The 24,205-nt window shown below is 53.3% G+C and overlaps 10 protein-coding genes across 10 annotated transcripts; 5 read left to right on the forward strand and 5 right to left on the reverse strand.

Moving 5' to 3' along the window:
• Positions 1 to 16: 16 nt before the first annotated feature.
• On the reverse strand, positions 17 to 2,064 carry BO95DRAFT_48371 (tannase and feruloyl esterase). Its single transcript, XM_025590308.1, has one exon. It carries the CDS (start codon positions 1,637 to 1,639, stop codon positions 26 to 28), a length of 1,614 nt encoding a protein of 537 aa, XP_025444954.1. The 5' UTR covers positions 1,640 to 2,064; the 3' UTR covers positions 17 to 25.
• A 3,090-nt stretch (positions 2,065 to 5,154) lies between these two features.
• BO95DRAFT_461026 (uncharacterized protein) lies at positions 5,155 to 6,004 on the forward strand (the record flags this gene model as incomplete). Its single annotated transcript, XM_025588794.1, has 4 exons — positions 5,155 to 5,173; positions 5,226 to 5,465; positions 5,541 to 5,599; positions 5,657 to 6,004. 4 exons carry the CDS (start codon positions 5,155 to 5,157, stop codon positions 6,002 to 6,004), a joined length of 666 nt encoding a protein of 221 aa, XP_025444955.1.
• A 1,347-nt stretch (positions 6,005 to 7,351) lies between these two features.
• On the forward strand, positions 7,352 to 9,750 carry BO95DRAFT_450997 (putative protein kinase; the record flags this gene model as incomplete). Its single annotated transcript, XM_025588057.1, has 3 exons — positions 7,352 to 8,316; positions 8,373 to 8,481; positions 9,661 to 9,750. The coding sequence occupies 3 exons, from the start codon at positions 7,352 to 7,354 to the stop codon at positions 9,748 to 9,750; spliced, it is 1,164 nt and encodes a 387-aa protein (XP_025444956.1).
• A 359-nt stretch (positions 9,751 to 10,109) lies between these two features.
• On the forward strand, positions 10,110 to 12,027 carry BO95DRAFT_440226 (eukaryotic translation initiation factor 4E). Its single transcript, XM_025585908.1, has 3 exons — positions 10,110 to 10,470; positions 10,563 to 11,312; positions 11,366 to 12,027. Exons 1-3 carry the CDS (start codon positions 10,436 to 10,438, stop codon positions 11,640 to 11,642), a joined length of 1,062 nt encoding a protein of 353 aa, XP_025444957.1. The 5' UTR covers positions 10,110 to 10,435; the 3' UTR covers positions 11,643 to 12,027.
• Positions 12,028 to 13,009: 982 nt separating this feature from the next.
• BO95DRAFT_440227 (SUMO protease ULP2) lies at positions 13,010 to 17,568 on the forward strand. Its single transcript, XM_025585909.1, has 7 exons — positions 13,010 to 13,399; positions 13,479 to 13,562; positions 13,628 to 13,694; positions 13,774 to 14,990; positions 15,047 to 15,427; positions 15,487 to 15,555; positions 15,605 to 17,568. Exons 1-7 carry the CDS (start codon positions 13,389 to 13,391, stop codon positions 17,364 to 17,366), a joined length of 3,591 nt encoding a protein of 1,196 aa, XP_025444958.1. The 5' UTR covers positions 13,010 to 13,388; the 3' UTR covers positions 17,367 to 17,568.
• Positions 17,559 to 18,638, reverse strand: BO95DRAFT_407987 (gamma-glutamylcyclotransferase family protein). Its single transcript, XM_025584090.1, has 5 exons — positions 18,372 to 18,638; positions 18,139 to 18,293; positions 18,101 to 18,104; positions 17,893 to 18,008; positions 17,559 to 17,802 (listed from the first exon to the last, which is right to left on the reverse strand). The coding sequence occupies exons 1-5, from the start codon at positions 18,397 to 18,399 to the stop codon at positions 17,623 to 17,625; spliced, it is 483 nt and encodes a 160-aa protein (XP_025444959.1). The 5' UTR covers positions 18,400 to 18,638; the 3' UTR covers positions 17,559 to 17,622.
• A 174-nt stretch (positions 18,639 to 18,812) lies between these two features.
• On the forward strand, positions 18,813 to 19,957 carry BO95DRAFT_440228 (signal peptidase complex subunit SPC3). The gene is made up of 3 exons (XM_025585910.1): positions 18,813 to 19,103; positions 19,243 to 19,316; positions 19,399 to 19,957. The coding sequence occupies exons 1-3, from the start codon at positions 18,958 to 18,960 to the stop codon at positions 19,929 to 19,931; spliced, it is 753 nt and encodes a 250-aa protein (XP_025444960.1). The 5' UTR covers positions 18,813 to 18,957; the 3' UTR covers positions 19,932 to 19,957.
• Positions 19,958 to 20,110: 153 nt separating this feature from the next.
• Positions 20,111 to 21,206, reverse strand: BO95DRAFT_440229 (YqaE/Pmp3 family membrane protein). The gene is made up of 3 exons (XM_025585911.1): positions 20,763 to 21,206; positions 20,625 to 20,700; positions 20,111 to 20,424 (listed from the first exon to the last, which is right to left on the reverse strand). The coding sequence occupies exons 1-3, from the start codon at positions 20,809 to 20,811 to the stop codon at positions 20,256 to 20,258; spliced, it is 294 nt and encodes a 97-aa protein (XP_025444961.1). The 5' UTR covers positions 20,812 to 21,206; the 3' UTR covers positions 20,111 to 20,255.
• On the reverse strand, positions 20,757 to 21,168 carry BO95DRAFT_48540 (uncharacterized protein). Its single transcript, XM_025590399.1, has one exon. The coding sequence runs from the start codon at positions 21,068 to 21,070 to the stop codon at positions 20,861 to 20,863; it is 210 nt and encodes a 69-aa protein (XP_025444962.1). The 5' UTR covers positions 21,071 to 21,168; the 3' UTR covers positions 20,757 to 20,860.
• Positions 21,207 to 21,545: 339 nt separating the features above from the next.
• On the reverse strand, positions 21,546 to 23,447 carry BO95DRAFT_440231 (protein kinase PKP2). The gene is made up of 4 exons (XM_025585912.1): positions 23,049 to 23,447; positions 22,867 to 22,986; positions 22,503 to 22,785; positions 21,546 to 22,450 (listed from the first exon to the last, which is right to left on the reverse strand). The coding sequence occupies exons 1-4, from the start codon at positions 23,177 to 23,179 to the stop codon at positions 21,659 to 21,661; spliced, it is 1,326 nt and encodes a 441-aa protein (XP_025444963.1). The 5' UTR covers positions 23,180 to 23,447; the 3' UTR covers positions 21,546 to 21,658.
• Positions 23,448 to 24,205: the final 758 nt, after the last annotated feature.

The raw sequence follows: 24,205 nt of genomic DNA on the forward strand, positions 1-24,205 counted from the left end.
TACATGACGAGGCAGACCTCCAGGCTTAATACAGAGTACCGCACTCCCAGTTCTCGGCCTTGTCGACATCGCCCTGGCCCTTGTACTTGGCCAGGCTGGGCCACGGGCAGATCGGGCGCTGCTTGTCGACACCATCGGCAACAACGTCGTTCTTGTACTTGGTGGGGATCAGGTAGTCGGGGGCGTTGTCGTTCTCCACCCAGTCCACCATGGCGAGGATGAGATCGTGCTTGCTGTCGTTGAAGCCGGGCACGCCGAAGATGGTGCCGGACAGGGAGCCAGCCTGGCTGTCTCCGTTCATGTAGTAGGGGGCGTCTTGGTCGCTGGGGGTGCTGGTGCAGTGCTCCATGCCGGGGACGAAGAAGAAACGGTAGAAGTCATCGACGGGGATGCCCTGGGGCCGGAGAGCCTCCTGGTAATGGTTGTAGAGGTACAGGGAGGACTTGGACGCGATCGACGGGTCGGAGTAGCCGTGGTAGTGAAGGAGCTTGCCGCCCTTCTTGTAGAAAGGGGAAATGTCGAAGTCGTCGGCGGTGGCATTGCCCGGGTTCAGCTTCTCGGAGAGAGCGACGAGATCGGGGTTCCAGTCTTCCCAGGTCCAGTCTCCACCGATCTGGAGCATGTACTGGATGTAGGTGACGAAGTCGTCGTCCAGAGTAGGAGCGCCAACCTCGGTACCCAGCGTGTATCCAGGGAAGATGAAGGTGTCGTTGGCTTCGACCCAGGGGTTGAACAGCTTGTTGACGGTGGTGAGCTGGGCGGGCGTCACACAGGTGTCGTTGGAGGAGGTGGCATTGCACATCACTGGGACAGGATCGAAGACACAGCCGAAGGGGTTCTGGAGGATGCTGTCCTTCAGCCCATCCTGGGGGTCACACTGCTTCAGCATCTCAGCCTGCACCGCCGTCATCTGTGCATCGGTGACGTGGTAGTCGGCCGTCTCTGGAAGATTCCAGATGGCAGTGAGCACGTTCCACAGCTGTTGGTGGTCGGTCCACCAGGCTGGCGCTCCCGCAATGACACCATCGAAGTCATCGGGGAACATCTGGACCTCCTTCATGCCCTGCTTGCCACCAGCGGAGCATCCACGGTAGTAGCTGTAGGAGATGTTGTGACCGTAGTATCCCTCCGTCACTTGCTTTCCGTTGACAACAGCGTCGTGGAGGGCACGGTAGCCCCAATTGGTCAGAGCAGCTTCATTGTGGTACCCGAAGCTGCCGTTGTTGCCTTCGTGGCCGGTATCGGTGGAGATACTGGCGAAGCCATACCAGGCGGTGTTCATAATGGAAGACCATCCCACCGATCCCGAGAATTCGCCGTTACCAACGGCCATGAACCGACCGTTCCACTCATCAGGAAGCACGATACCGACGCTGTGCTGAGTGTTGTTGGGCAGGGTGATGTTGGCCTGGGCAACACAGCTATCGACAGAGACCTCATAGGGGTTGTTCCCCGTGGGAAGAGAAGTCAACCCATAGTTGTACTTGATGGGAGGAGTGAAGTTGGCTCCTTTGACATAATGATCCGCATAGAAAACAGTAGAGTTTTCGGGCAGGAACGGGGCAATGCTCTCGACACTGCAGTTCCTTTTGGCCGCTGCCAGCGTGGCCACGGTAAGGAGAGGCGCAGCAGACTTCATTGCAATGGAGTCGAATGAAGGACGAAGGAATGTATGGAATAAAAGAATGGAATGTGTATGTGTTCATGCTGGTAGCAACAGGAGGATGGCACATTTTATACCTCAGATGAAGCCTCCTGACTTCCTAAGAAAGAATAAACCAAATAAAGTGTGATTCTAGAATAGATCCACATCACGACGACGCATGAGTCTGTGTCGGTGTTGCACGCACTCGAAGAAGACCCATCCTGGTGTATCAACTTTCAACAACCTCATGCTAGTGCTTTATCCACCACATTGTCTGACGGCCTAGCCGGCCTTCTCGAAGCTGATCTGCGAAAAATCGCTGGGAAGAGGAAAGTCTCCGCAGCAGCAAAACGGGAGCCAGGAACCGTTCGATCTTATCGTACGCCAAGGAACATCATTGGAGCTGGAGGTAAGCTTAATCTACCATTTCTTCTTGTTTCTGATGCTCCACCTCCGCTTCTGCACGACTAGAAACGGGGAGTGGATAAGATGACGACGACTTTCCATCGTAGGGCGCTGCTACTTCTTCAACATGAAACACGGCCTTCCTTGTCAAGCATATTTTCTTAGTCACCAAGCAGCTTCGGAATAGCTTAACTCTGGTCCGATGTCCGATGGATGTTATATCTCTCCGAGGTCTCAATCATAGAGAGACGGGCTATCTCCGTTTGATCACGGCCGGAATTGTCTTCTGCATAATGTGCCGTCAAAGCCTTGAATGAAAGAGCCACGTAACCAGCACAGAAAGGCAGTCAAAGAACGGGCTTGACATGATACAGGGGATTTGTCTTGCGAGATTATTGATGGCACTCGCCAATCTATATTTGTTGCAGGAGGTTTTAGTGTCAGTGTGTGGGTTGAGCGACTGCGAAGGAGATCATTGGTAAACTAGGAGTAGCATCTGGCTGTGATCGATTTGGTGCATCATTGCCAATCAAGTGACCTTGTACCTGAGCAAATAAGCACACTATGTCTGCACTTTCAACAGCCACATAGAATTGTAGCGAAGTCGATCCATGATATCTCGTAGAAGCACTGTAGGTAGTAGGTAGTGAACTAGTTAGTGGGCATCCAGACAAACCCGTCAAACACGGACTTCACTAAATCCGGCTGCCGAGCCCCGTGCACGTGATTGGCGAGCGGGTTGAACTTCTCCCCCCGTGGTTTCCGGCTTACGACAACCCTTGACCTGTTATCAAGTCAACAAGACACACCAGTCTGCCCGCAGTCTGCCCCCCCAACAGACCAGCCTCTTGTCATCTATTCAGCGACGAAGGTGCCGAGATAGTGTTCTTAGATGTTGATTCTGTCTTTTGAGGTTCTCATAGTGCTCTCTGGGATCTCTCGAGTCGATCTCCGCCATGTTCATTCGCTCCTTGACAGTGAACCCTGCCTGAGCTGGAAACCCAATGTTCTTCCGCATCCCGACCGCCCACTTGCTCATCAAGGCCGACAGCATTTCGACCCTCTGCCGACTCAAAATTCCCTGATGATCTCTACGACCAGCTTAGTATAGCGAACATTCACTTAAACTTGTGTGCGCTATAGACTTCCTGCGCGTTGCCAGCCAACAGTGTGACAGACTGGCAAGTGTTGATCCCTCAAGCTGAGGGACTGGGTTGTTCCGATGTCACCCCATCCTAGCATGGGTGTCTGGGTACGTATTGCCTTGATTTCAGATAGGCCCAGCCATCCCAAGGCTGGACGAGTATTTGCCTATCGTCCGATTCCTGGATTCTACGTGGGATTTCGGTAGATCTCAGTCGTTTGTTTCCCGCCTCGAGCTGATGCTCGCTTCATGCGAAGCTCAGTCTCACATATGGCACATTGGTGAATCTTCGAGTAAATATCGGGGAGTTTGTCCTTTGATCTATCATAACCGTGCTTTTTTGCTCGAAGATGGCTCGGGCCCTTCCAAGCTGGGATCGCGCTATGTCTATTCGCCGCTGAACGGTTGTATACACCGGCAGCTTCCTCGGGACAGTCAACCGAGCAAGTATAACAGCGGAGGATTGAGACGGCCAACAATCTTCGTTATCCCGAACCGTGTGGTGCTTTTACCGGCTCGCTCTCCTCAATATTTATCGAATGCTGCCTTGCTAAGTCGACCTGGTTGATCTAGCGACTGAGTATTGCAGGAAATCGACCTTGTGCAATGCTGCAATGACTCACTTCGGTCGGATTGGTTCCTCTGTTGATCCACATCATTTGCGTTTGGGTATATATGGTTCTTGTAGATAGGTTCCTCTTTTTTGACACCGAGGGAATGTGCTTCGCACAACAGGTGGCGCGTGGACAAGCTATTTGGTGAAGAGGCGGGGAAGGACATAAAGGATTGGCAGCAGAACGACCGACAATGAGCCGCAGCTCAAACTGAAGTCACAGGAGAAGGATCGAATCAGCGACCCAAGACCAGCTCTGTCTGCATCACGACAAGTGCAAAAGAAAAAAAAAGTCTTGGTTGCATAATCGCATCAAGCACAGCACCCAGGCAAAATAGCCATGGAAGAAGTCGGGGGCTCTGCCAGGCTGACTTGAAGCGCTTCCCATTCGGCGGCAATCCGACTTAGGGGCATTTCGACATCGCAAGTCGGTCCCAGCCCCGGTGCGAGGAACTGGAGATCAAGTTTCGATTGCTCGGGGGCAACCCTCTGCTTGCCCGCTCATCATGTGGTGGGTGAAGTGCCCTTCATCTCGTGAGAGCAACTCACTATCGTAGTAAGAGCCACGCAGCAATACTGGGACTGGCGGGACATGGGATTCTGGCTCGCCCAAGAAAGTCGCCCGCTTTGACTCGGTCGACTGACTGACTCTTCACTATTAAAGAAGAGAAGTCCAGTCATTTGCCAGTCACTTCCCGCCGATAAGTAGAACTCCATCCAGCACCACACTTCCATCAACGGGTGGTGTTCTTCGTACTGGTAGCCCGCCTTAAAGAGGAATTCCACACCACATCCCCCTCTTATCCTTTCGCTGTGAATTCACTCTATTCAAGCGGATAGCATACAAAACAGGAACGGAAAGGTACGTCTATCCCTTCCATTCCCTTCCCTTTCCTGTCCTTGAGTTAACGAGACCCTTTCTATTGCCTTCTTCACTATGGAAAGTATTGTCTCCACGGCTATTAACTTTTCTTCTCTTTTTCTTGACAGTCCGCCTTTGCTTTTCGTCTGATCCTCAACAATCTACCACCGCCATCGAGTCTATCGATCTCACCCGGAAAAACCAGTCTTCCGCACCACCCAATCCCCAGCACTGAAGGAATCCTCTCTGAGAAACGCGGCCGGCACACGCCCACCCACACCCACACCCACCCCCCCCTCCAACCCAATCCCAAACCTGAATCGCCTAGACAAGATACAGTACACTAACTAGGCTCCACCGGACTTTCTCTCGCGCTGACATCTACATGCGAACCGTCTCTTTCTCTAGCGGGTCGGTCGTCTTGATCCCTGCCGCCTCTCTCCCTTCTCTTCTGCTTGGAACTAGATGCAGCTGAAGCAGCTTACATGGCTGGGTCCCGCAGGAGTCCGGTGTTGAGAGACGAGTGGAAAGCCTCCAACGACACTGGAGATCACAGAGATCGGGAACGGAATCATCGACCTCGAGGTTCCTATCGTGATCGGGGTAGGGATAAATTTCGCGATCGGGAGCCTCGCCGCCGCCCTAAGGAGGGCAGACCTGATTATTCGCTACGGTCGCCGCCTCCGCGTTCCCATCTTTCTTACGACGATTCACGTCCGCACCGCGAGTTTTCACCTCCTATCTCTCGTCGTGGCTCATCCGGTCTTCCGCCCCCTGACACCTACCCTGGCCAGAAGTCAGCTCGTCACCGATCACCCAATCCCGCGACTCGTCCTGATTCGCAAGCGCACCGGTCGGTAGACACGGATAGACCTGCCGGCAAAGGCCTTCGACGAAACGACTCTCCATCTGCACCACCATCTTCGAAACGTAAGAGAACACGGAGCCCGTCCCCCGGTGGGTTTCATTCACACTCCAACCGGCCAGGACATCGTCGACCTTCTTTCAACCCCAACGACGAGCTGGACCGTGGATATCCACCGAACAGGCGAGGCCGTTTTTCAGGACGCAGTAGAGGTGGCCGGAGGCCTTCTCCCGGGTCACGACGAGGAAGGGAACGCCGCAAGGCCGGAGGCCGCCCTGTGTCCCCACACTCGAGACGCTCGAGGTCGCCAGTCCGCGGAGGAAAGCCATACTCTCATCCTTCTCGACGCCCACACAGCCCGTCCTTCGAAGACGAGCCCCAGGGCGAACGCCGCTACCGCTCACTATCCCGTCATTCTGCTCAATCTGTGGCTTCGAGATACTCCGGAGACTCACATCGGAACTCAATAGGTGAGCCCATGATGGATTCGACGAGATCGACTCGACCTTCGGGAGGCGATTCACACAAGTCTTCCTCTCCTCGCCGAGAGCCGTCAGTTTTTGATATTAATCCCGCCGGGGAAATATCCAAGGGAGAAGCCACGCGTAATACAACTCGAGGAAGACGTGTGTCTGATGCTTCTAATGACCAGCATCCGAGAAATTTTCGGCCATCAGGAGATGGTTCCCATGTCTCAAGATCATCACATCATACGGCATCTCCCAAACCCCACGCCGAGTCCACATCCCCTTACTCGAAGGACCGGAGTGACTGGCCCGGACAACAATCATCGTACCAGAATTCCCACGTGTAAGTCGGCTTTTGAGATTTTCTTCTCTACAAGGCAAATCTAACCACGGTGTTTAATCAGCCGCTCTTCACCACAACGGCAAGATAAATACGCCACGGGGGACTCGCCGAATCAGTATCAGCAACCACACCATTCTTCACATAATCGTGGTTCATCACCATCCCCAGGTCCAACTTACCGCGATGAGAACTCGGGATATCGGGGGAACCATCATGGCAACACAGGTGGGCCTTCTCCTCGGGAAAGAGGTAATTTCAACAAATCTCACTGGAATACACCGAGTTCGCGAGGTCAAGCGGACCCGTCAAACCCTAATGAACCGTATGGGCCGTCACACAGTCCCTCACCTCCACCAGCGGGTGATCGGGCAAGATCAGGTGCCAAAGACGATAGTGATCAATATGGACGTTCACGACAGGATTCACGAGCAAATATCGACAGGTCTAGAGCCGATCCCGACAATGGTGATTCTCAAAGAAATCCGCCCCCGGGTATGCAACCATCTGCTGCTTCTGCTACTCCAAACAAGGGAGGCAAAATAAGTTTCGCCTTCAAGGCCAAGACTGCTCCTGCCCCAGCTCCCAAGCCGGTTCCCGACCTAGCTCAGAGGATGCTAGCTCGAGAGCCACCTCAGCGTGCCGCCGAGCCACCTTCACGCAACAGGATGCCGGTCGGCCCACCGCCAAAGTTCAAATCCGAGCCTCGCTTTGATCGCCGCGACCGCGACCGCGACCGTGAGCGTGACCGCGAACGCGAACGTGACCGGCGTGAGCGAGAGCGTGACCGTGCACGAAATGACAGAAGAGACTTCCGAGACTCCCGCAATTATCGCGACACGCGAGAACCTCGTGGGCCCCGAGAGCCCCGAAGTATGCGTGAGGGTAGACGGGACGACCACCGATTCGATTCTCCTCGCACCGAAAGACCTCGAGGAGATCGGAGACAGGATGTCCGCCGTGATCGCCGTCCCGAGCGCTCTCCGGAGCCGAGAAAGCAAATCAAGATTATGACCCGCATAAAACCACGCCCCGTTCTTTCTGAGGAATTCGCAAATTCGGATTCTGTATACTACCGAAAACCAGGTAATGAATCGGTCATTGGTGCAGGCACTTACGGCAAGGTTTTCAAGGCGATTCATGTGTACACCCAGCGTAAAGTTGCGCTCAAAAAGATCAGAATGGAGGGTGAGAAGGATGGCTTCCCTGTGACCGCCGTTCGAGAAATCAAGCTGCTTCAACATCTTCGCAATAACAACGTTGTCAGCTTATTAGAAGTCATGGTGGAGAGGAATGAGTGTTTCATGGTGTTTGAATACCTCTCGCACGACCTGACTGGTTTGATCAACCACCCGACCTTCACTCTAACAGAAGCGCACAAGAAGGACCTCGCCAAGCAGATGTTTGAAGGCTTAGATTATCTCCACCACCGAGGCGTCATGCACCGTGATATCAAGGCTGCTAACATCCTGATCAGCAACCGAGGGCAGCTGAAGTATGCCGATTTTGGCTTAGCACGATTCTTCTCCAAAAGTCGCCAGCTAGATTATACGAACCGTGTCATCACCATCTGGTACCGACCACCGGAGCTACTACTTGGTGAGACTCGGTACGGTCCCGCTGTTGATGTCTGGAGTGCGGCTTGCGTATATGTTGAAATGTTCACGAAGAAGGCTGTTTTCCCGGGTGAGGGAGGGGAGATAAGTCAACTTGACAAGCTCTACAATTGCCTTGGCACCCCGAACCGCGCCGAATGGCCAGATTTGATTGAGATGCCTTGGTTCGAGCTAATGCGCCCGACGGAGCGGAAGAAGAGGATCTTTGAGGAGGTCTACGGCGAAATCCTCTCGCCAGCAGCTCTCGATCTTATATCTCAGGTCTTCCAGTATGACCCTGCGAAACGACCCACCACTGGGCAGATATTGGCGCACCCATACTTCACCACGGAGGAGCCACGGCCTCAGCAAGCTATCGAGTAAGTCTTCGTGCCTTGGCTTGATTTAATATTGAAACCTAACTGATGGTTTTTAGGCTCGAGAACATTGAGGGTGATTGGCACGAGTTTGAGTCTAAGGCCCTCCGCAGAGAGAAGGACAAAGAACGCCGGGCAGAGTACCAGAGGGATAAAGAGAAGCGCAAGGTGGCTCCTCTGGCACCCCAAAGTGACAGGGACGCCAAGCGCATCAAGGCTGGCTCCGAACGTCAGTCAGACTCCGCACAGCCTGCCGAGTAGTAGGTTGCTGCATCTATTTATAACGATTTGCTGGGTTGGGGTAGCTACGAAGTACTTTGACCCTTTGCTGATGACATGATTTCGATATTCTTGTACTTATGAATGTCCTTCAAGCTTCCAGGCCTACTGACGATTCAGAGGTTGGGCCAGTTGACTCGTCCAGTAATTCCAAGGTAGCATTATAATCCCTTTTATCATATTTTGTGCGACACGATTGGAACACCATGCATGCATTTGTTATCCATGTTTCAGACGAGTCGAGGGGGTGTTATAGTTTTGTGTTTCGTCCAGTCATCACCGGTTGCTGCTCGATTCCCCTTGCGAATGGCATTGTTCACCTGATTTAAAGAAGACATTCAAACAAATATCTCAAATTCGAAGGCAGAGTACTTGTCGATCTGAGACATAGATCAAGAGGTGTAGAATTATGTAGAGTGTTGTAGGGTGCTAAGCATCAAACAACTGCTAAGCATCAAACAGTCGGCTCCCGCCCTATGATCGGGCCTTGTCAGTAACCAAGCGACCGCATGACGTTGCAAGCATCAACCAATGCTCGGGACGTAAGATTATTACGACAATCAGAAATGCCTTTTCACCTCACACTCTACCAGCGCATAGCCAAGTCAGGCCAATCCACGCGGTTGAGCACCTCGGATTACCAGAGTATGTGATATAAGAGCTTCATCATGGTAGAGACCCTTAAGGTCCGAGAGCAGAAGGAAAAGTGACGGACGCACCAAATCCGTGAAAAGACGATTACGATGCCCTTGCATTATAGAGCAGAGTTCACTACGAGTACTGCCTGCCGAATCCACCACAATTCCAGTCTGGATGCAAAAAAAAAGGGAATGTCCCGTCAATCAGGTCATCACCGCATCATGGAGCCCTGAGAAGAGCCCTCGTGATGATGGTTTTAGATGCGGGGTCTTGATGCTCGTTCTCGACACACTCATCGGAGTCGCCAGTGCAGTAGATAATTCGACAGAATCAAACAATAGTGCAACCAGCGATGATTTGAGTTGGTGGTCTTGGGTTTGTTATGGAAAAGAAAAAAAAAGAAAAGGAGAGGAAAGGAACGGGAAGAAGTCGAGGATTTTATATGGACGGAGAGAACGGGACGGAGCTGGAAAAACCACGGAGGCGGAAAAGCAGCGGGGCAGAGAGTTGATTGGTTAGGAGAGGCAGGAAGAAGCTTGACGGCAGAAAACTGACTTGGGTTCCAGTCGTTGTTCTCTGCCGTTCTGGTTCTTCACTGCTCACTCCGATCTCTGCCTTTGCTCTCTCTCTCTCTCTTCCCTTCCACTCTCTTTCTCTTCCTCTCCAGCAGGTTTAATTCCCAATTCCGCATTTCTTCCACTCCACTTCCACTTGCAACTTCCACCACCACCACTACCACCACCACCACCACTACTTCCACTTCCACTTCCACTTCTCCGATCTTCCCACACTATTCCTCCCACCCCTCCCTCGCCTCCGATCTTCCTACTCCTCATACAACAGACTAAATCCTACAGATCACATCCCTCACACACACACCCCCCCCCCCCGCATTTTCCCATTCGTCACGTTCACGATCACGATCACGATTATTCTTCCTTGACTTCTCTTCTCCTCTCTCTTTTGGACCGAAAGTTCTTCCCCTCTTGCCCGCTCCGTTCGCCCCAGTTTGAACCTAATTGAACCTAATTTCTAAACCCTGCCTACACCTTTCTCCGTCTATACTGGCCTCATTGTTCGATCCTCCTCTTCGTGTTCTCGGGTTCCTATTCTTCTGTACTATTTCGTCGCCCCGCCCGATCCTGTCTGCCTCCGCCGGTGACCGCTCGTTTTTTTCTGAGCTGTCTCAGTAGCTAGTACATCCATGGATAACGCAAACCTCTGGACCCGCAGATCTAAGTATGTTACGAGTTCGCGCTTGGTGATTTACCTTGGCCGCTTGGCGAGGTCGAGATAAAATTGAATAGAACTAACAATATGTTCTCATACAGCGCTTCCAAGTTGTCTCTGTCGATGACAGGGTCGGACGGCGCTAGAGTTGAACTTCCCCGCGCCTCGAAACGGTTTGGCCCAGATAGCTCCCACGGTGGTCGATCCAACCCTTTCAACGCCCTGTCGCCTCTATCGGGCGGCGTCTCTTCTCCTTCGACAAACGCCTCCTCCGCATTCGGCCTGGGCTCCGGTGCCTTCGCGTCTTTCGGAGCCCCCAAGACTCCCGGAGCTTCCGACGTCAAGACTCCTGGGTTCGAGAAACGGGAGAACCCTGTCGACCAGGAACTTACGGCGGAAAGCGCCAAAGCCAAGGTCGCGTTCGCGATCAAAGAACATCCGCTCAAGTCCACATGGGTGATTTGGTACCGCCCGCCGACCCCTAAGTATTCCGATTACGAAAAGTCCACCGTCCCCCTCGCCGCGATATCCTCGGTGGAGAGTTTCTGGTCGGTCTACTCGCACCTCAAGAGACCATCTCTCCTTCCTACCGTCTCCGATTACCACATCTTTAAGAAGGGCATCCGTCCTGTCTGGGAGGACGATGCCAACAAGAAGGGTGGCAAGTGGGTGGTGCGGTTGAAGAAAGGCGTGGCGGACCGGTACTGGGAGGACCTGCTCCTGGCTATGGTTGGGGATCAGTTTGCGGAAGCGGGCGACGAGGTTTGCGGAGCTGTCTTGAGTGTGCGCAGTGGGGAGGATGTGCTGAATGTCTGGACTCGGATCGATGGGGGACGGAACATTAAGATTCGGTATGTTCGTTTCGAAATTCCCAAGGTTCTTGGACTAACCCGATCGACTGCAGCGAAACTATCAAGCGTCTACTCAACTTCCCCACCGACACCAACATCGTCTGGAAGAGCCACGACGACAGCATCGCTCAACGCTCGGCGATCGATCAGGCTCGCCAGGATAAGGCCGCTGGTAGCACCGGGCACCACCATCACCACCATCACCACAATAACAACCAACAACAACACCACCATCAGCAGCAGCAGCAGCAACTGGGGGGAGATCGACGACGAGCCCCGACGACGGCTAGCGAGGAGTCCGACCACAAGGGCAAGGCCGCTTTGCCTTGATCGCCATGCTTTATTCTTCTCTCTCTTTTCTCTTTTCTCTCTTTTCAGCCAGCCTGGGTCATATGGGTCCTGTATAGTAAAAAAAGGAAATCTTTTTTTTCTTTCCACGCAAAACTCATTGGGACGAATTGGGATCGGGGGCATTTGGGGCGAACATTGCGTCTGATCTGATTTTCTATCTTACGTTTTTATTGTCCGGAGGGTGTTCGTGTCGCATTGTTTCTCTTCTATTCTCACTAGTTTCGAATGACACGCGAGATGCTACGCTATGCTATGCTACGCTATGCCATCTGATGTTATGATCTGGGATGGGGTTTGTGGACTGTGGGATATGGTTGTCAAATGTGATGGGATGAAGACATGCGTTAGTAACTACTGGAATTACTGATGATTTGAGTCTTCCGTACGAATAGATTCGAGTATTTACACACTTGCGCCCTGCATGCTATGACGCAAACTATTTCCAGGATCACTGTGCTATATCCTGCTTGCTCCTCTGCAGCGACGGTTAAAGTCTTTGTCAAGAGAATTCCCTTAGTGCTCCTCTTGAGCCGAAGCCATAGCGAATCAAGAAGATACAGACCGGTCTATTCAATACGCATTTTATCATGTATTCTATGCTACAACTACCGTATTTCTCGGTAGTGCATCCGCAACAACTGGGTTGGTTTCATAAGCCCGGTCAAGATCTGCGATAAGATAGATCTCCCCTTCCCCCCCAAACACTTCGGATGCATGCATCCAAGCGGTTTAGGGTTAGTGGCAGACGGGGGACCGACTTACCGAGTAAGTACAAGTACGTAGATGTGAGCTGTCATAGATTGAGGGTCTGGTGGGTTTGTTGGTTCAGTATACTATTCTTGGGGAATGTTTGAATGGGTTGTTATTCTAGCCTTCAAGGCCAAAACATGAAACTTAGGGCTGAGATGCATTCTTTGTATAGTTACAGAAAATAGTACCTTGGAGCTCGGTTTAGCGTAGAGAATGACTTGTTCAACTAAGTTAAGGTTGGTTACTGGTTAGTCTGGTCTAGTGCACACAGGATGACCGGCATAATAGTGCCATGCTGCCAGTGGCTCCGTGCCCCGTGGTGCAGTAACGCATCCTTCCGGCGGGAGTTGATTAGGGGAGATAAAGGGAGGGAAGCAGGCTAATTAAGGAACAAAAAACAGAGGAAAACGGCAGAAGAAAGGGAAAAAAAGACAAGGAAAAAAAAAAAAAAAAAGGAAAAAGAAAAAAACGGTGCCTCAGTTCGCAGTTCCACAAAGCGGTGGGCAGAAACTCCCTCCCTTCCCCTCCCCACCGCCTTTCCTCTCTCCCCCCATTATGATGCGTTTCTTGTCACTGTCAATTCAAACTCCCCTCTTCGTCCTGCGGCTCTGCAATTTTTTTTTAAATCCAGAGTTATGAACGCTCTTTGTAACCGTTCGGTCGCGCAATGACCATTGCTGGGAAGTTGTCCCGCTCCTTGAGACTTCCATTCTATTTTAATCCCCCCGCGCCGCCTTGCACACCTTCCAGCCGGAACTCATATACGGTGTGCTGCGCTGTGCTTTCTTGTCTGCCTCCTCCACACTGCCCTCCGCTATCCGATGCGACTTTCCGCTCCAATTGACGGACTAAGACGTCCGTTACATCATTGTGATTTTCTCTACGGGATTTAAGTCTTGAGAAGGCTTCCTACCGTACGTTTTGATTTTATAGCAACCAAAGACCCAATTTTTTTTCTTTTATCTGGGGAGGAGGATGGTTCGTTCGTAAGTACAAGCAGTCGCACATGTTCTCGGTATGTCCGCACATGCTGAACAACGGGCTAATGCCGCAAGATACAACCAGACCCGACGACAAGCCCATTCGCCCCCACTACCACAATCAAGCAACTTTAGAAGACGAGATAAGACTCTTCCCCAGCAACTTACGGTACGCGCGGGCTCAAGGCTCAATGAGTGGATTTGGTACAGCGCTGATACATGCTTGCGATCTAGATCAGATGACCCCAATGGAGTACCCATAATCCCCGGACAAACCATGCCGAAGAGAAAAAAGATAGGGGTGAGTTTGTTTCTCCTTGACGTTCTGGATCGCATGGTTGAGATAACCCTGCTGACCTTTTGTCTCCTTGGACGTGAAGGACTCCCCTTTCAAGATCGTGGATCGCATATCGGGCAAGGCCCGACAAAGTGGACCAGTCCGTGCCAGCAAGAAGGAGATCCGTCCCCACGAGACTCACCCGTATGAAAGGCCGACCAAACGTCCCCGTCATCGCGCCGCCCCGGAGCCGTCACGGTCTGGAAGCATTCTCGGCCTCGTCGACAAGGAGACCGATGCGCACCCCGCGCTGGATACCTCTCCCCCTACCACACACCCGTCACGTATGTCTCCCACCTCGAGCCACCGATCAGCCAAGTTGAGAAAGACGCGGAATAACTTATTTGCCCTGGAAGAGTTTCGCGGTGTCGAGAAGAACGTCAAACCCCCGCAGCAGCAGCAGCAGCAGCAGCAGCACAGGAAGGGCAATGCTAAGCACGGCAAGAAACATCCCGCCCCGGCTTCTCGGGCCGACGATGCCCGCGAGGAACGCTTCACGGAGGATGCCGCGGCTGAGAGGCGTCGTCGAGCTTCCTCGGATGATGGTGGCTTTTCCAGGATCGACGGCTCGAAGCGTGCGCCCAAGCATGAGGTCCTCCGAGGTGTGGAGATTTCCCCCTCCAAGAATCGCAATCCTGGTAAAGGTGCACTGGCTCGTTCACCTCGTCAAAACGGCCTGGCTTCGCCTACGAGGACTAGAGACCCATCCGAGTCACAGGACAGTCCGGACGAGTTGCAAGTCACGGTCGAGGTGCGCCGGAGTAAGAAAATTCCGGGAAAGGGCGAGATTGATAATCAAGTAGCCCTGGAGAAAGAGCACCGGCAATCGTCACCGGCCGATATCCAACACACGGTCTTTACTCCCTCCAAAACTAAGCGCGGACTGAAGGGGAAGAAGCAGAAGTACACTACTAATAAAGCAGCCTCCACTACAAAGTCGTTTGGGATCATCTATGCCCGCTTTGGGCCTATTGAGCAGCATGCTGATCAAAGAAATGGTGTCGAGCTTCTCATGGACCTTGAGCGAGGGATTATCTTGTTGCATAATCAAAACGACCCGGCAGAATGCTTTGAGCTCCCTCTGAGTAAAGTCACCAAGGCCACCGGGGGACTTCCTCCGAGTGGCAAGATCAGACTCCTCTTGTCTAAGATGGAAGGGCTCGATCAGAAGTTAGACCTAGAGCTTTCTTCGGCCGAAGAAAAAGAACGATTCTCCGATGGTCTCCGGGGTTGGAATATCGAGCCGTTGCTGCAGGACGAGTATGTATACTGTCACCCTCTCGGATGGGCTCACGCCAAATGCTAACTGCATCAAGGGCCTGGTTGGAGAAAGCCTTTCACACTCACGATAGAGAACTAAAACAACACCCTTATGGACTTAAGAGACCGTTGCCTGCAGGTCTGCAGAGAGGTACTGAGAATTCCGCGTTGCCGGTCAAAAGAATGCGCCTCTCAGACTCTCTGCAAGACGAAAGAGGAAACCCCACAGTCACCGCCCCTCGGGAACTTCCCGGCCCCTCCAATTCTGCAGCCAAGTCCTCCCCGTCTTCACCGGACGTCAGTCCTCGCGCATCCAAACTATCCTCCGCTTGGAGTGTGCAGATCCCCGTAAAGGTTCATACTTCGCCGACACTTCCAGCGTCCAATCGTCAGACTAGAGCCATGTTACGTCGCCTTCCGTCGACCACCATCGTGAGGTGAGCCTTACTCCGTCCCTGTTGTTCTGGCAACTGGTCGGTCCACTGACTACCTGAAGTGATGACGACGATGAAGCGAACCAGTCAACCCAGTCACAGTCCGATGGACCTGTGAAAAAGTGGCATAAGTATGTAATCATCTGCTGTCACCATGAGGTAATTCTGACTCTTCATTAGACCCCTTGTTTACCCCCGATCCGGGAAGAAAAAGGCCGAGGTCAACATGCAAGACCGTGACCGACTTCGCAAAAATGACGAGTTCCTGAACGACAATCTCATTGAGTTCTACATCCGCTTTTTGCAGGAACACCTCAGTCGAACGAACGAAGATGTGGCCAAGAGAGTATATTTCTTCAATTCGTTTTTCTATGACACTCTCATGAATGTGCCACGGGGGAAGAAAGGCATCAACTACGACGGCGTGCAGAAATGGACCAGGAACGTTGACATCTTCAACCACGATTTCGTCGTCGTGCCCATCAACGAACATGCCCATTGGTATGTTGCCATCATATGCAATTTACCGAATCTGCAGGACCTTGCCGAGCCGCAAGTCTACGATGAGCCACTGTCCAGCCAGGTGCAGTCATCGTCTCAGTTGGACAGTCAGGTCCAAGAGATACCGGAAACTCCTCCGCCCGAGGTTCCTCGCACTGCACAAGGGGCGTCGATAGCTCCCGATGCCGAGCCTGCGAAGGAAGAACAGACTCGCCATTCGCTGGCTTCGATGACCTTGGCCGATGAACCCCCCAAGAACGCTTCCAAGGAGGGGACGCCGGTGGAGGAGTGGCCCGATCGCGAGGAGGTTTCGTCTATTCCTGTGCAGGCCTTCCCCAAAACTCAGGCGGAGCAGCCGTCGTCGCAGACAGCTTGTTCGCAAGAGGCCGTCAAGGCCTCGGATGCTGCCAAGGCATCGCGAAAACAGGCGACGAAGCGGACGAGCAAAGCCGACGTCAACCAACCCACCATCATCACCTTCGACTCGTTAGGCGTGACTCGCAGTCCTACCTCCCGAATCCTGCGCGATTACCTGTACGAGGAGGCGAAATCCAAGAAAGGCGTCGAGATCAACACGAAGCTCATTCGAGGCATCACGGCTCAGAAGATTCCGCTGCAGCCCAACTACTCCGACTGCGGGTTGTATCTACTGGCGTACTTGGAGAAATTCGTGCAGGACCCGGACACGTTCATCCGGAAGATACTCCAGAAGGAGGACGGCGACTGGCCACCGCTCAAGTCGGGACATCTCCGCAAAAGACTGCGCAAGTTTCTCGACGCGCTGTATGATGAACAGGAGCAGATGAGCAAACAGGAAAGTAGTGCCAAGGAGACCATGGCGGATCGCAAGCCGATCTGTTATCTGTTAGGGTCTCCTTGGGTATCGCCGCAAGCGCAGCGTGGGGTGGAGACGGAGTCGCCGATAAAAGCGACCGGGAACCAGACTATGCAGTCCCCGTCTCGGGCGCCTGAGCAACGACCAGATCCAGAGTCACCGACGAAAGCTGCGGTCTCGAAGGATGATGTTCAAGTTAGCGAACAGAAGGATGAGGCGGCGGGCGTGAAGGATCACGAAGAACGGGAGGCGGCAGACGAAGTTCGTCTGGTGTCGTCTACGACGGACGAGACGGGACCGTCTGGTCCGCACCCGATTCGGCAGGAAGTTATCGAAGTTCCGGACAGTCAGGAGCCGGCTGCGTCCTTGAAGGCGAAGTCGGAGACCACGCGGCCAGTAACCCCGGTTCCGTTGCCGTCCACGGTTAGGTCGGAGGTCAGCAAGAGGTATACACCGCTGCATCTGTCTGCCGCGGCCACGGAGTCGGATAGTAAGATGGGTAACAAAGACGGTGGGGCTGTGCCAGACACGGTTGTTGAGACCCAGGTTCCCGGGACACCTTCGAAGTCGTTGCTTGTCAAAGACAGTCCGTCTAAGAAATGCTGAGTGCATGTTGCTGATTAGCATATATCTGGATTTTCCCTTTTGTTGTTTTGATATTGCATTTCGATCTCTCTGGCGTTCGGGACATTGTGGGATACATTTAGCAGTAGCATAGATACCAGATACCAAGCTTGCTTGCATTTGCGTGCGATGTGGGGGTGGGGGTTTGTTTCAATGTACATGACTTATGATTATGGTTCGAACAGAAGACACAGATAGATCGACTTCTCTACAAGGTCTACTCGTAAAATCTGGAGTGTCACCAATCCCGCTCATCCGCCTCGACCCACCAAGCCATCTTATCCCTCTTGAAGGCCTCGAAATCCCACTCGGCATCCTCCAACCGCTCCCTCCCGGCCGTCCAGACATACGTCAGCGCCTCGACTTCTGCTTCTGCCTCTGCTTCTGCTTCTGCCCCGTCAGGTGCAGTAGCAGTGCCCTCCAACCCCTCCAACCCCACCCGTACATCCTCCTCCTCATCCCCAACCCCATTAGCCCCGTGCCCCTCCCCCTCCCCCTTAACCCCAACCTTAACCTTGACCTTGACCTTGGTATATTCATCCCCCTCAAACAAATCCAACCGATAAACATCCCCCTCCGTCAACCCGGTCACCAACGTCCCCAGCACCGAGGCGGAGCTTGCATCTGCGTCAGTTCCAGCTTTACCCGCGTCGCTGGGAAGTGCTGCTGCTGCCACGCCTTCCTCCCCCTCCCCTACCCCTATGCCCCCGCCTGACGACCCTCCCCCAGAGCCAGAGCCAGAGCCCACAGCCACGGCTACAATCCCCGGATAGTCGGCGTGCCGCACCCGGTGCCGCCGGTAGTTGGGGAGAACCGCGGGCCGGATGGTGAGGTACGCTCGTTGCCAGGGTTCCGGTGTGGCGCGGCCGTGGATTACTCGGTGCAGGATTTGGGGGGACATTAGGGTTCCTTGTGCTTGATTAGTCTTGTCATGGTATGGGGATTATGGGGGGTAAGTTGGGGTGCTGGGGTGGGGGGTGGATGTACCGTAGAAGAAGAGGGTGTGGTCGCCCATTTTGGGTTGTACTAGGTAGGTACTGTTGGTAATGGTGGTGGTGGAGGGCTGCTTGTTTATGTTGTGTGGTGTATACAGCTGATAAGGAGTACTAAGTGTTTGTTTTGAGTTCGGTGGGAGGTGACTATTCGGATTTGGATTGATTATGATCTGAAGGAGAGTGTGTAAGCACAATACTTGAAGATATTCCACCCTGTGTAGATGTCAATGGACGTGCAGATGGAACGGAAGGAGGGGTGAGTTACTGGCTGAGATAGTACTCTCCAGATACCCGGCCAGTCTCCTCATACAAAACAACCTTATCGATAAGCCATGAGTCTAACCGTAATCTGCCCAGTAACCTCCTCACTAAACCCCATTCAGCCGCGATCCCCTGCTCACCAGCCACAATCTCCGAGCTCCGCTCCCGTGGAGAAAAGGCCCAGGTGGCTTTCTTGTCGTTGTCATCGACAACAACACTATCGCCTCTCGGCAACCAGCAATCCCACTCGGATTGTTGTCTTCCTCCCTTATAGGGAACTGTCCTCTTTTTACATCATTAATGCTCGCCGGAGAACAATGCACTCGACCCTCAACCGCGCCCAAGCCGTCTTCGGCTTCTTCACCACCGTCGCGCTCTTCGTCGCCGGGCTGGCCGCACTCTCCGTGCTGCTGTTTCCGACGGACGGGGTCACGTCGCAGGTCAAGCTGCGGGATGTCAAGGTGTATGTCTGACCCTATCCAAACTGGGGATATACCCAGCTAGCTAGCTAGCTAGCTAGCTAGCACACCTCCAGTTCATTTACCTCCGCGGACAGCTTCACCCCGAACAAGCAACAGCGAAGCTAACCAATTTGCCCACAGAACCAAAGGCCGTCCGCATTATTACTCCACCCGGAAGGAAGAGTACGCGCAGCTGCGCTTTGATCTGGATGCTGGTGCGTTGCTTACCTTACCTTACCTTACCCCTGCCCTTCGATCTCGAGTTTCAGTTCCGGTGGACTAAACCCCGAGAAAAAGATCTAACCCCCCTCTTCAACTGGAACACCAAACAACTCTTCGTCTACGTCTACGCCGCCTACCCCTCCGACCCGACCAACACATCCTCCTCCGCTGTCTCTCACGCCGTCGTCTGGGACACCATCATCTCCGCCCCGCAATCGGCTTACTCGTTCGACGCGCTGAAGGAGCGGTTCTTTGCTCCCAGTCCCAAGAGCAAGACCAAGAGTAAAAGCAAGGCGGGGAGCAGGAAACCCCCCGCCACGAAAGCGAAGGCCCACGCCGAACCAGGCATCCTGAGGCTGCGCGACCAGAAGGCCAAGTACCAGATCGGGGATGTTTCGGGCAGGATGGCCGAGCGGCAGAATGTCACCTTGGCCGTGGGGTGGAATGTGCAGCCTTGGGTCGGGGCGCTGTGGTGGAGTCCGGGGTCCGGGAGCGTGCCGCGCACCCAGGGCGGGGTGGGGGTTAGTGATGCGTTTGGGTTGCCTGCTTTGAGGAGGGTTGGGGCTGGGGCTGCGCAGCAGGGGCAGGGGAAGAAGACTGCTGTTTAGGGTGTTTGGGAAGGTTTGAAGGGTTCTCGGATTCAATAAAAGGATTCACTAGGTTATATCGCATCCTGGTTTCGTCGGTAACAGTAACAGTAACAGTAACAGTAACAGTGCACAAGTATAAGGATAAGGATAGCGCTAATCATATCATGGATCATATCCTCCCCACCCAATTTCCTCAACTCGTCGCTAGCGATTCCCCCAAGAACCAAATAAAAAAAAAAAAAAACAAAAAACAAAACTTCAGGCATAATGCCTACCACCATCCACCAGACCAGACTACCCTAGTCCAACTACCACCCACCGCTCCGCAACCCCGGCCCCAGCTTAAATCGTCCCATACCCCGCCTGCTGCTGCTGCTGATGGTGGTGGTGATGCGCCCCCCGCTGAATCCGCTCCGAATACACCCCCGGCGCGCGGCGCGGCGCCACCGCATCGGAATTCCGGTAGTAGACGTACTCCAGGTAGAAGGCGTGGATGTGGCCGGGTAGGTAGCTGGTGAGATTGAGATTTAGTTTTAGTTTGGCAGGTGCATGTAGTGTTCGTGGTTGTGGTGATGGTGGTATGTTTATGCAGTGTTGGTGGTTGTGGTGATGGTGATATGTTTATGCAGTGTTCGTGGTTGTCATGTTGGGATGGGGATGGGATTCCTGCTTTCTTGTGCTGGGGTTTGGGTTGAAAGGGGGGAGACTCACCCCAGAAGCGTGAGCAACAGGTTGATGAAGAAATCGGCGCTGCAGCCGGAGATCAGGAAGACGCCGAGGGGGGGGACTTTTGTAGTGTGTTAGTTGTTGCTTGGGTTGGGGTTTTGATTGGGCTAGTTTGATGCGTACTGAAGATGGTGATGAGGATGAGGCAGAGCATGGAGCATGTTCCGGCCATTTTTGGCTGGATTGGATCTAGGTGTTGTTGTGTGGTGGGTGTACTGTAGTTAAGCACGAAAGCGCACGGTTGATTTCACTCGTTTGGTGTTGGTGTTGCTATTGCTGTTACTGTTGGTAGTGGTGGTGGTGGTGGTGCTGCTGCTGCTGCTGACCGTCTCGAGATACGTTCCCAGAAAACTCAGCCCCAGGATCAGGAACAGGAGCAGGAATATATAGACGGGGATGTTGTCGTCTTGGGCGGAGTTGAGGCGCTTCATTTCTTTTTTTTGTCTTTGTGGTTTTTTTGTTTTTTGTTTTTTTGGGGCTAGTTGGTTAGCCCTGTCGTAAGGCAAGAAGTAGATGGCTGTCGACGTCACTGGGACGGGATACTCGTAGTACAATAGTTACTAGGTACTGTTTATAGGGGAAAGTATAGATGGAGGTCACTGACAGGGTTGATTGGTATGTGATGGCACTACCGGCAAGGGGACAACATCCCTGGTTTGACGTCATGGGGACGGAATCGATGTGAGGTTGGCCTGCTGGAGGGCTTGGCTGGGATTGATTCACTGACTTTACTTTTCATGTGTGATTTGACGGTTGTTAGTGGATGGATTTCCCGGGGTACCTCGCGCGTGGATTAAGTATAGGTGGGGCCATTGTGGCTGATGCTTTTATCGAGTACTCAATCAGTGATGAGTTGTTGTACATGGGTTGATTGATTGTTTTATTGCGCCAATGACTAATTTAGTTCTCATGTTAACATGCAGTAATATACTGTACCTATGTACTATGTATGTATCATATCTTATACTTGTATGACGGCTCCACCTGCAGCCCTGACCAGACTAAAACAACAACTCATCCTATACCGCATCAATCGATGCTCGCGTCGTCACCTGCTCGTTTTGATTGCCCAACTTCGAGATCTGCAGGAATGCATCCACCCCATACCCTTCCAGGCTGTGCAGCTCCAGGCTCCCCGCCCAGTACTCCGCGTACACCCGGCTCATCGGCAGTCCGATCCCCAGCCGCAGATCCGGCCGCCGCGAGGTCAGCGAGTCCAGCGAGCTCTCCCGGAACGTCTCCTTGTCCGCGTGCTTCCTCTCCGTCGGCACGCTGAGTTCCTGCAGGGTGGCCGCCATCGCCGGAACCTTGCCCAGATTGCGGAGATGCGACTTGCTGTGCGGCCCCTTGTTGAACGACCACAGGTACGGCAGCACCTCCCGCGGGATGCCGCCCCCTTGGTCGGAGACGCGCATGATCACATGCTGCGGCGCCTCGCAGATGAGGACCTCGATCGGCGGCGGCTTCTCCGCCCGACCGTGGTACTTTTCACTCACGGCCTGGATGGAGTTGCGCAGCAGCTCGCCAATGATATACTCCAGATGGCTGAGCATGTACGGGAAGGTGGCTTCCAGATGCCCCTGCACCGTGATCTCGGGGATCTTGTCCGATCCCGACGTCTGCCGCATCATATCCTGCGCCAGCTTCCCGCAGCGCTCCACCACCTCCTTGGCATTGCACTTGAGGAACACCTCGCCCACGTAGTCGGCGTTGAGGTCCGAGCGATCCTGCGAGCCGGGGAAGTGCCACGGTGAATTGAAGGTCTCGGTCAATGCAAGATGCTGCTCCGCAATGACTCGACGAGAGATTCTCTAGGACGAAACCATCAGCTTGGTCCGTCTAGTCAACTTTGGGGGCGCCTACCGCTCTCAACAGGGTGTTCATAAAATGATCCAGGACTTCCGACGTCACCAGCTCGCGGCACTCCAAAACGCCCATGGCCAGTTTCGGGATCACCACCAGATGCTCCTGCAGGGTTTTGCGGAGGATCTCGCAGAAGTGGTCGTTGTCATCGAGGGTCTTAATTTCCGGGATGGCCCGAAATCGTTCAAAGGCTTTGTAGTAGAGCTCGTACACCAGCGAAAGATGCGGGTTCGCAACCACCACATATGGTAGTCGTTGGATGTCGCGGAGACGATGTGCAAGTCTGGGTGTACGAGGCGAGAGTTAGTCGGATATCCACCCCGCGAACAGAAAGCTTAAGTTCTAAGCAAGGTACAGTACTAACCGAGTGGGCAGCTCCGTTCGCACGTAGTTGGCCGAGCTGATGAGGCGGGATTCGGTCAATGTTCGTCCGAAGAAAGTCAACTGTCGTAGACTGATGGGACGGATGTCGCGCTCAACCCATCTGCAAGAGAATGAGATTAGCCCCGAGGTGGATGCGATGCGATCGAAGGGAAGACCACATACTCGTCCAATGCTGTGACAGGTCGCCAGGGTGGGGGACTGTAGGCTTGGTAGCTAGTAGAGTAGAACCGCGGAGCTGACAAACAGCTCCGGCGGAGGGCACGCCAGCATCGGGCTGGATGGCTCGGGCTCATATTGCGGCTGCTGAGAACGGAGAAGGGTCGGTCAATTGAGGGGGTGGCATTGAGTTACTCAGTACTCGCGGTGATACAACACAGCAGGAGCGGTGGTCTGCTGGAGTCAGACGATCCACGGGTATTCAGCAGCGGACAAACCCTCTCATACATGGCGGGTTGTCAGAGGCGAGGATCGAAGGGCCCACAGCGAATGGCCCAATTCACCATGGTATGATGATCAGCTCATTTATATAGTGTATTGTTTCCTTGAAGGATGGCAAATGCGGCCGGTTTCCTCGACCGGGCGGTGAGAGCAGCCAAAAAAAAAAAGAAGAGAGGAAGCTCGCAGGCCGACGTGACTGGCATGTGACGTGCCTTGTTCGGCAATAGACTGTTTCCCGATGGATTGACTCACAGATCAATGGATGGAAATCCGGTCGAGCATGACGCTAATGGGGGGCGTGATTGCTGAAGAAACAAACCCCTACGAGAGGCGAGCCTTCTATCGTCATATCTGCCCGGAGTGGATTGTTGCCTGAAGTTGCCTGATGATGCCTGAGGGATCAGGCGACAGGTCGGTGGAAGGGATAGATAGTACTGTACTCTGTACTTGAGGATAGAGCATGATAAATACCTAATATGCAAGAAGAAAGAGGGAGAGTTTATAAGGACAGGTACAATGCCTTGTCTCTTGAATCCAGACCATTCATCTCCATCCTCTCTCTCAGCCTCATCCATACATCGACCTTGCAGCCTGCCTCGGATCTGAACTACTCAGCATTGCAGAAAAGGCGGTGATATCACGGTTCGGTATGTGGCTCGTCTAGCCGATTTTCCCATCCACGTTGTCTCCTCGAACTATGAGTGATTCTCCTTGGTAGGTCTACGGAATGCAATGACAGCAGCAAGAAGAAAAGAAAGTGAGTGAAAGATAAGATGAAGAGACCGGTCGAGGAGTGTCCCATCACTGCAGTGCTACCTACTATGAAAGATTAAGTAAACCCAGTAACTTAACGAAACCCGGCTGCTGAGACACCGTCATTA

Source organism: Aspergillus brunneoviolaceus, assembly GCF_003184695.1.
Source record: "Aspergillus brunneoviolaceus CBS 621.78 unplaced genomic scaffold BO95scaffold_14, whole genome shotgun sequence".
NCBI lineage: Eukaryota > Fungi > Ascomycota > Eurotiomycetes > Eurotiales > Aspergillaceae > Aspergillus > Aspergillus brunneoviolaceus.

What these genes read in the sequence shown, in the direction of transcription:
- BO95DRAFT_48371 (XM_025590308.1), bottom strand. Translation starts at nt 1,639, where the DNA reads ATGAAGTCTGCTGCGCCTCTCCTTACCGTGGCCACGCTGGCAGCGGCC.
- BO95DRAFT_440226 (XM_025585908.1), top strand. Translation starts at nt 10,436, where the DNA reads ATGGATAACGCAAACCTCTGGACCCGCAGATCTAA. An exon ending in CTCTGGACCCGCAGATCTAA is followed by an intron (nt 10,471 to 10,562) that starts GTATGTTACGAG and finishes GTTCTCATACAG; the next exon opens with CGCTTCCAAGTTGTCTCTGT. An exon ending in GGACGGAACATTAAGATTCG is followed by an intron (nt 11,313 to 11,365) that starts GTATGTTCGTTT and finishes GATCGACTGCAG; the next exon opens with CGAAACTATCAAGCGTCTAC.
- BO95DRAFT_440227 (XM_025585909.1), top strand. An exon ending in CGAAGAGAAAAAAGATAGGG is followed by an intron (nt 13,695 to 13,773) that starts GTGAGTTTGTTT and finishes TTGGACGTGAAG; the next exon opens with GACTCCCCTTTCAAGATCGT. An exon ending in CCTGTGAAAAAGTGGCATAA is followed by an intron (nt 15,556 to 15,604) that starts GTATGTAATCAT and finishes ACTCTTCATTAG; the next exon opens with ACCCCTTGTTTACCCCCGAT.
- BO95DRAFT_407987 (XM_025584090.1), bottom strand. Translation starts at nt 18,399, where the DNA reads ATGGGCGACCACACCCTCTTCTTCTACG. An exon ending in CCACACCCTCTTCTTCTACG is followed by an intron (nt 18,294 to 18,371) that starts GTACATCCACCC and finishes ATCAAGCACAAG; the next exon opens with GAACCCTAATGTCCCCCCAA. An exon ending in AGGTCAAGGTCAAGGTTAAG is followed by an intron (nt 17,803 to 17,892) that starts GTTGGGGTTAAG and finishes GAGGGGTTGGAG; the next exon opens with GGCACTGCTACTGCACCTGA.
- BO95DRAFT_440228 (XM_025585910.1), top strand. Translation starts at nt 18,958, where the DNA reads ATGCACTCGACCCTCAACCGCGCCCAAGCCGTCTTCGGCTTCTTCACC. An exon ending in AAGCTGCGGGATGTCAAGGT is followed by an intron (nt 19,104 to 19,242) that starts GTATGTCTGACC and finishes ATTTGCCCACAG; the next exon opens with AACCAAAGGCCGTCCGCATT. An exon ending in GCGCTTTGATCTGGATGCTG is followed by an intron (nt 19,317 to 19,398) that starts GTGCGTTGCTTA and finishes CCCGAGAAAAAG; the next exon opens with ATCTAACCCCCCTCTTCAAC.
- BO95DRAFT_440229 (XM_025585911.1), bottom strand. Translation starts at nt 20,811, where the DNA reads ATGGCCGGAACATGCTCCATGCTCTGCCTCATCCTCATCACCATCTTC. An exon ending in CATCCTCATCACCATCTTCA is followed by an intron (nt 20,701 to 20,762) that starts GTACGCATCAAA and finishes ACACTACAAAAG; the next exon opens with TCCCCCCCCTCGGCGTCTTC. An exon ending in CTGTTGCTCACGCTTCTGGG is followed by an intron (nt 20,425 to 20,624) that starts GTGAGTCTCCCC and finishes CAATCTCACCAG; the next exon opens with CTACCTACCCGGCCACATCC.
- BO95DRAFT_48540 (XM_025590399.1), bottom strand. Translation starts at nt 21,070, where the DNA reads ATGAAGCGCCTCAACTCCGCCCAAGACGACAACATCCCCGTCTATATA.
- BO95DRAFT_440231 (XM_025585912.1), bottom strand. Translation starts at nt 23,179, where the DNA reads ATGAGCCCGAGCCATCCAGCCCGATGCTGGCGTGCCCTCCGCCGGAGC. An exon ending in CGAACGGAGCTGCCCACTCG is followed by an intron (nt 22,786 to 22,866) that starts GTTAGTACTGTA and finishes TCGTACACCCAG; the next exon opens with ACTTGCACATCGTCTCCGCG. An exon ending in TGAACACCCTGTTGAGAGCG is followed by an intron (nt 22,451 to 22,502) that starts GTAGGCGCCCCC and finishes GTTTCGTCCTAG; the next exon opens with AGAATCTCTCGTCGAGTCAT.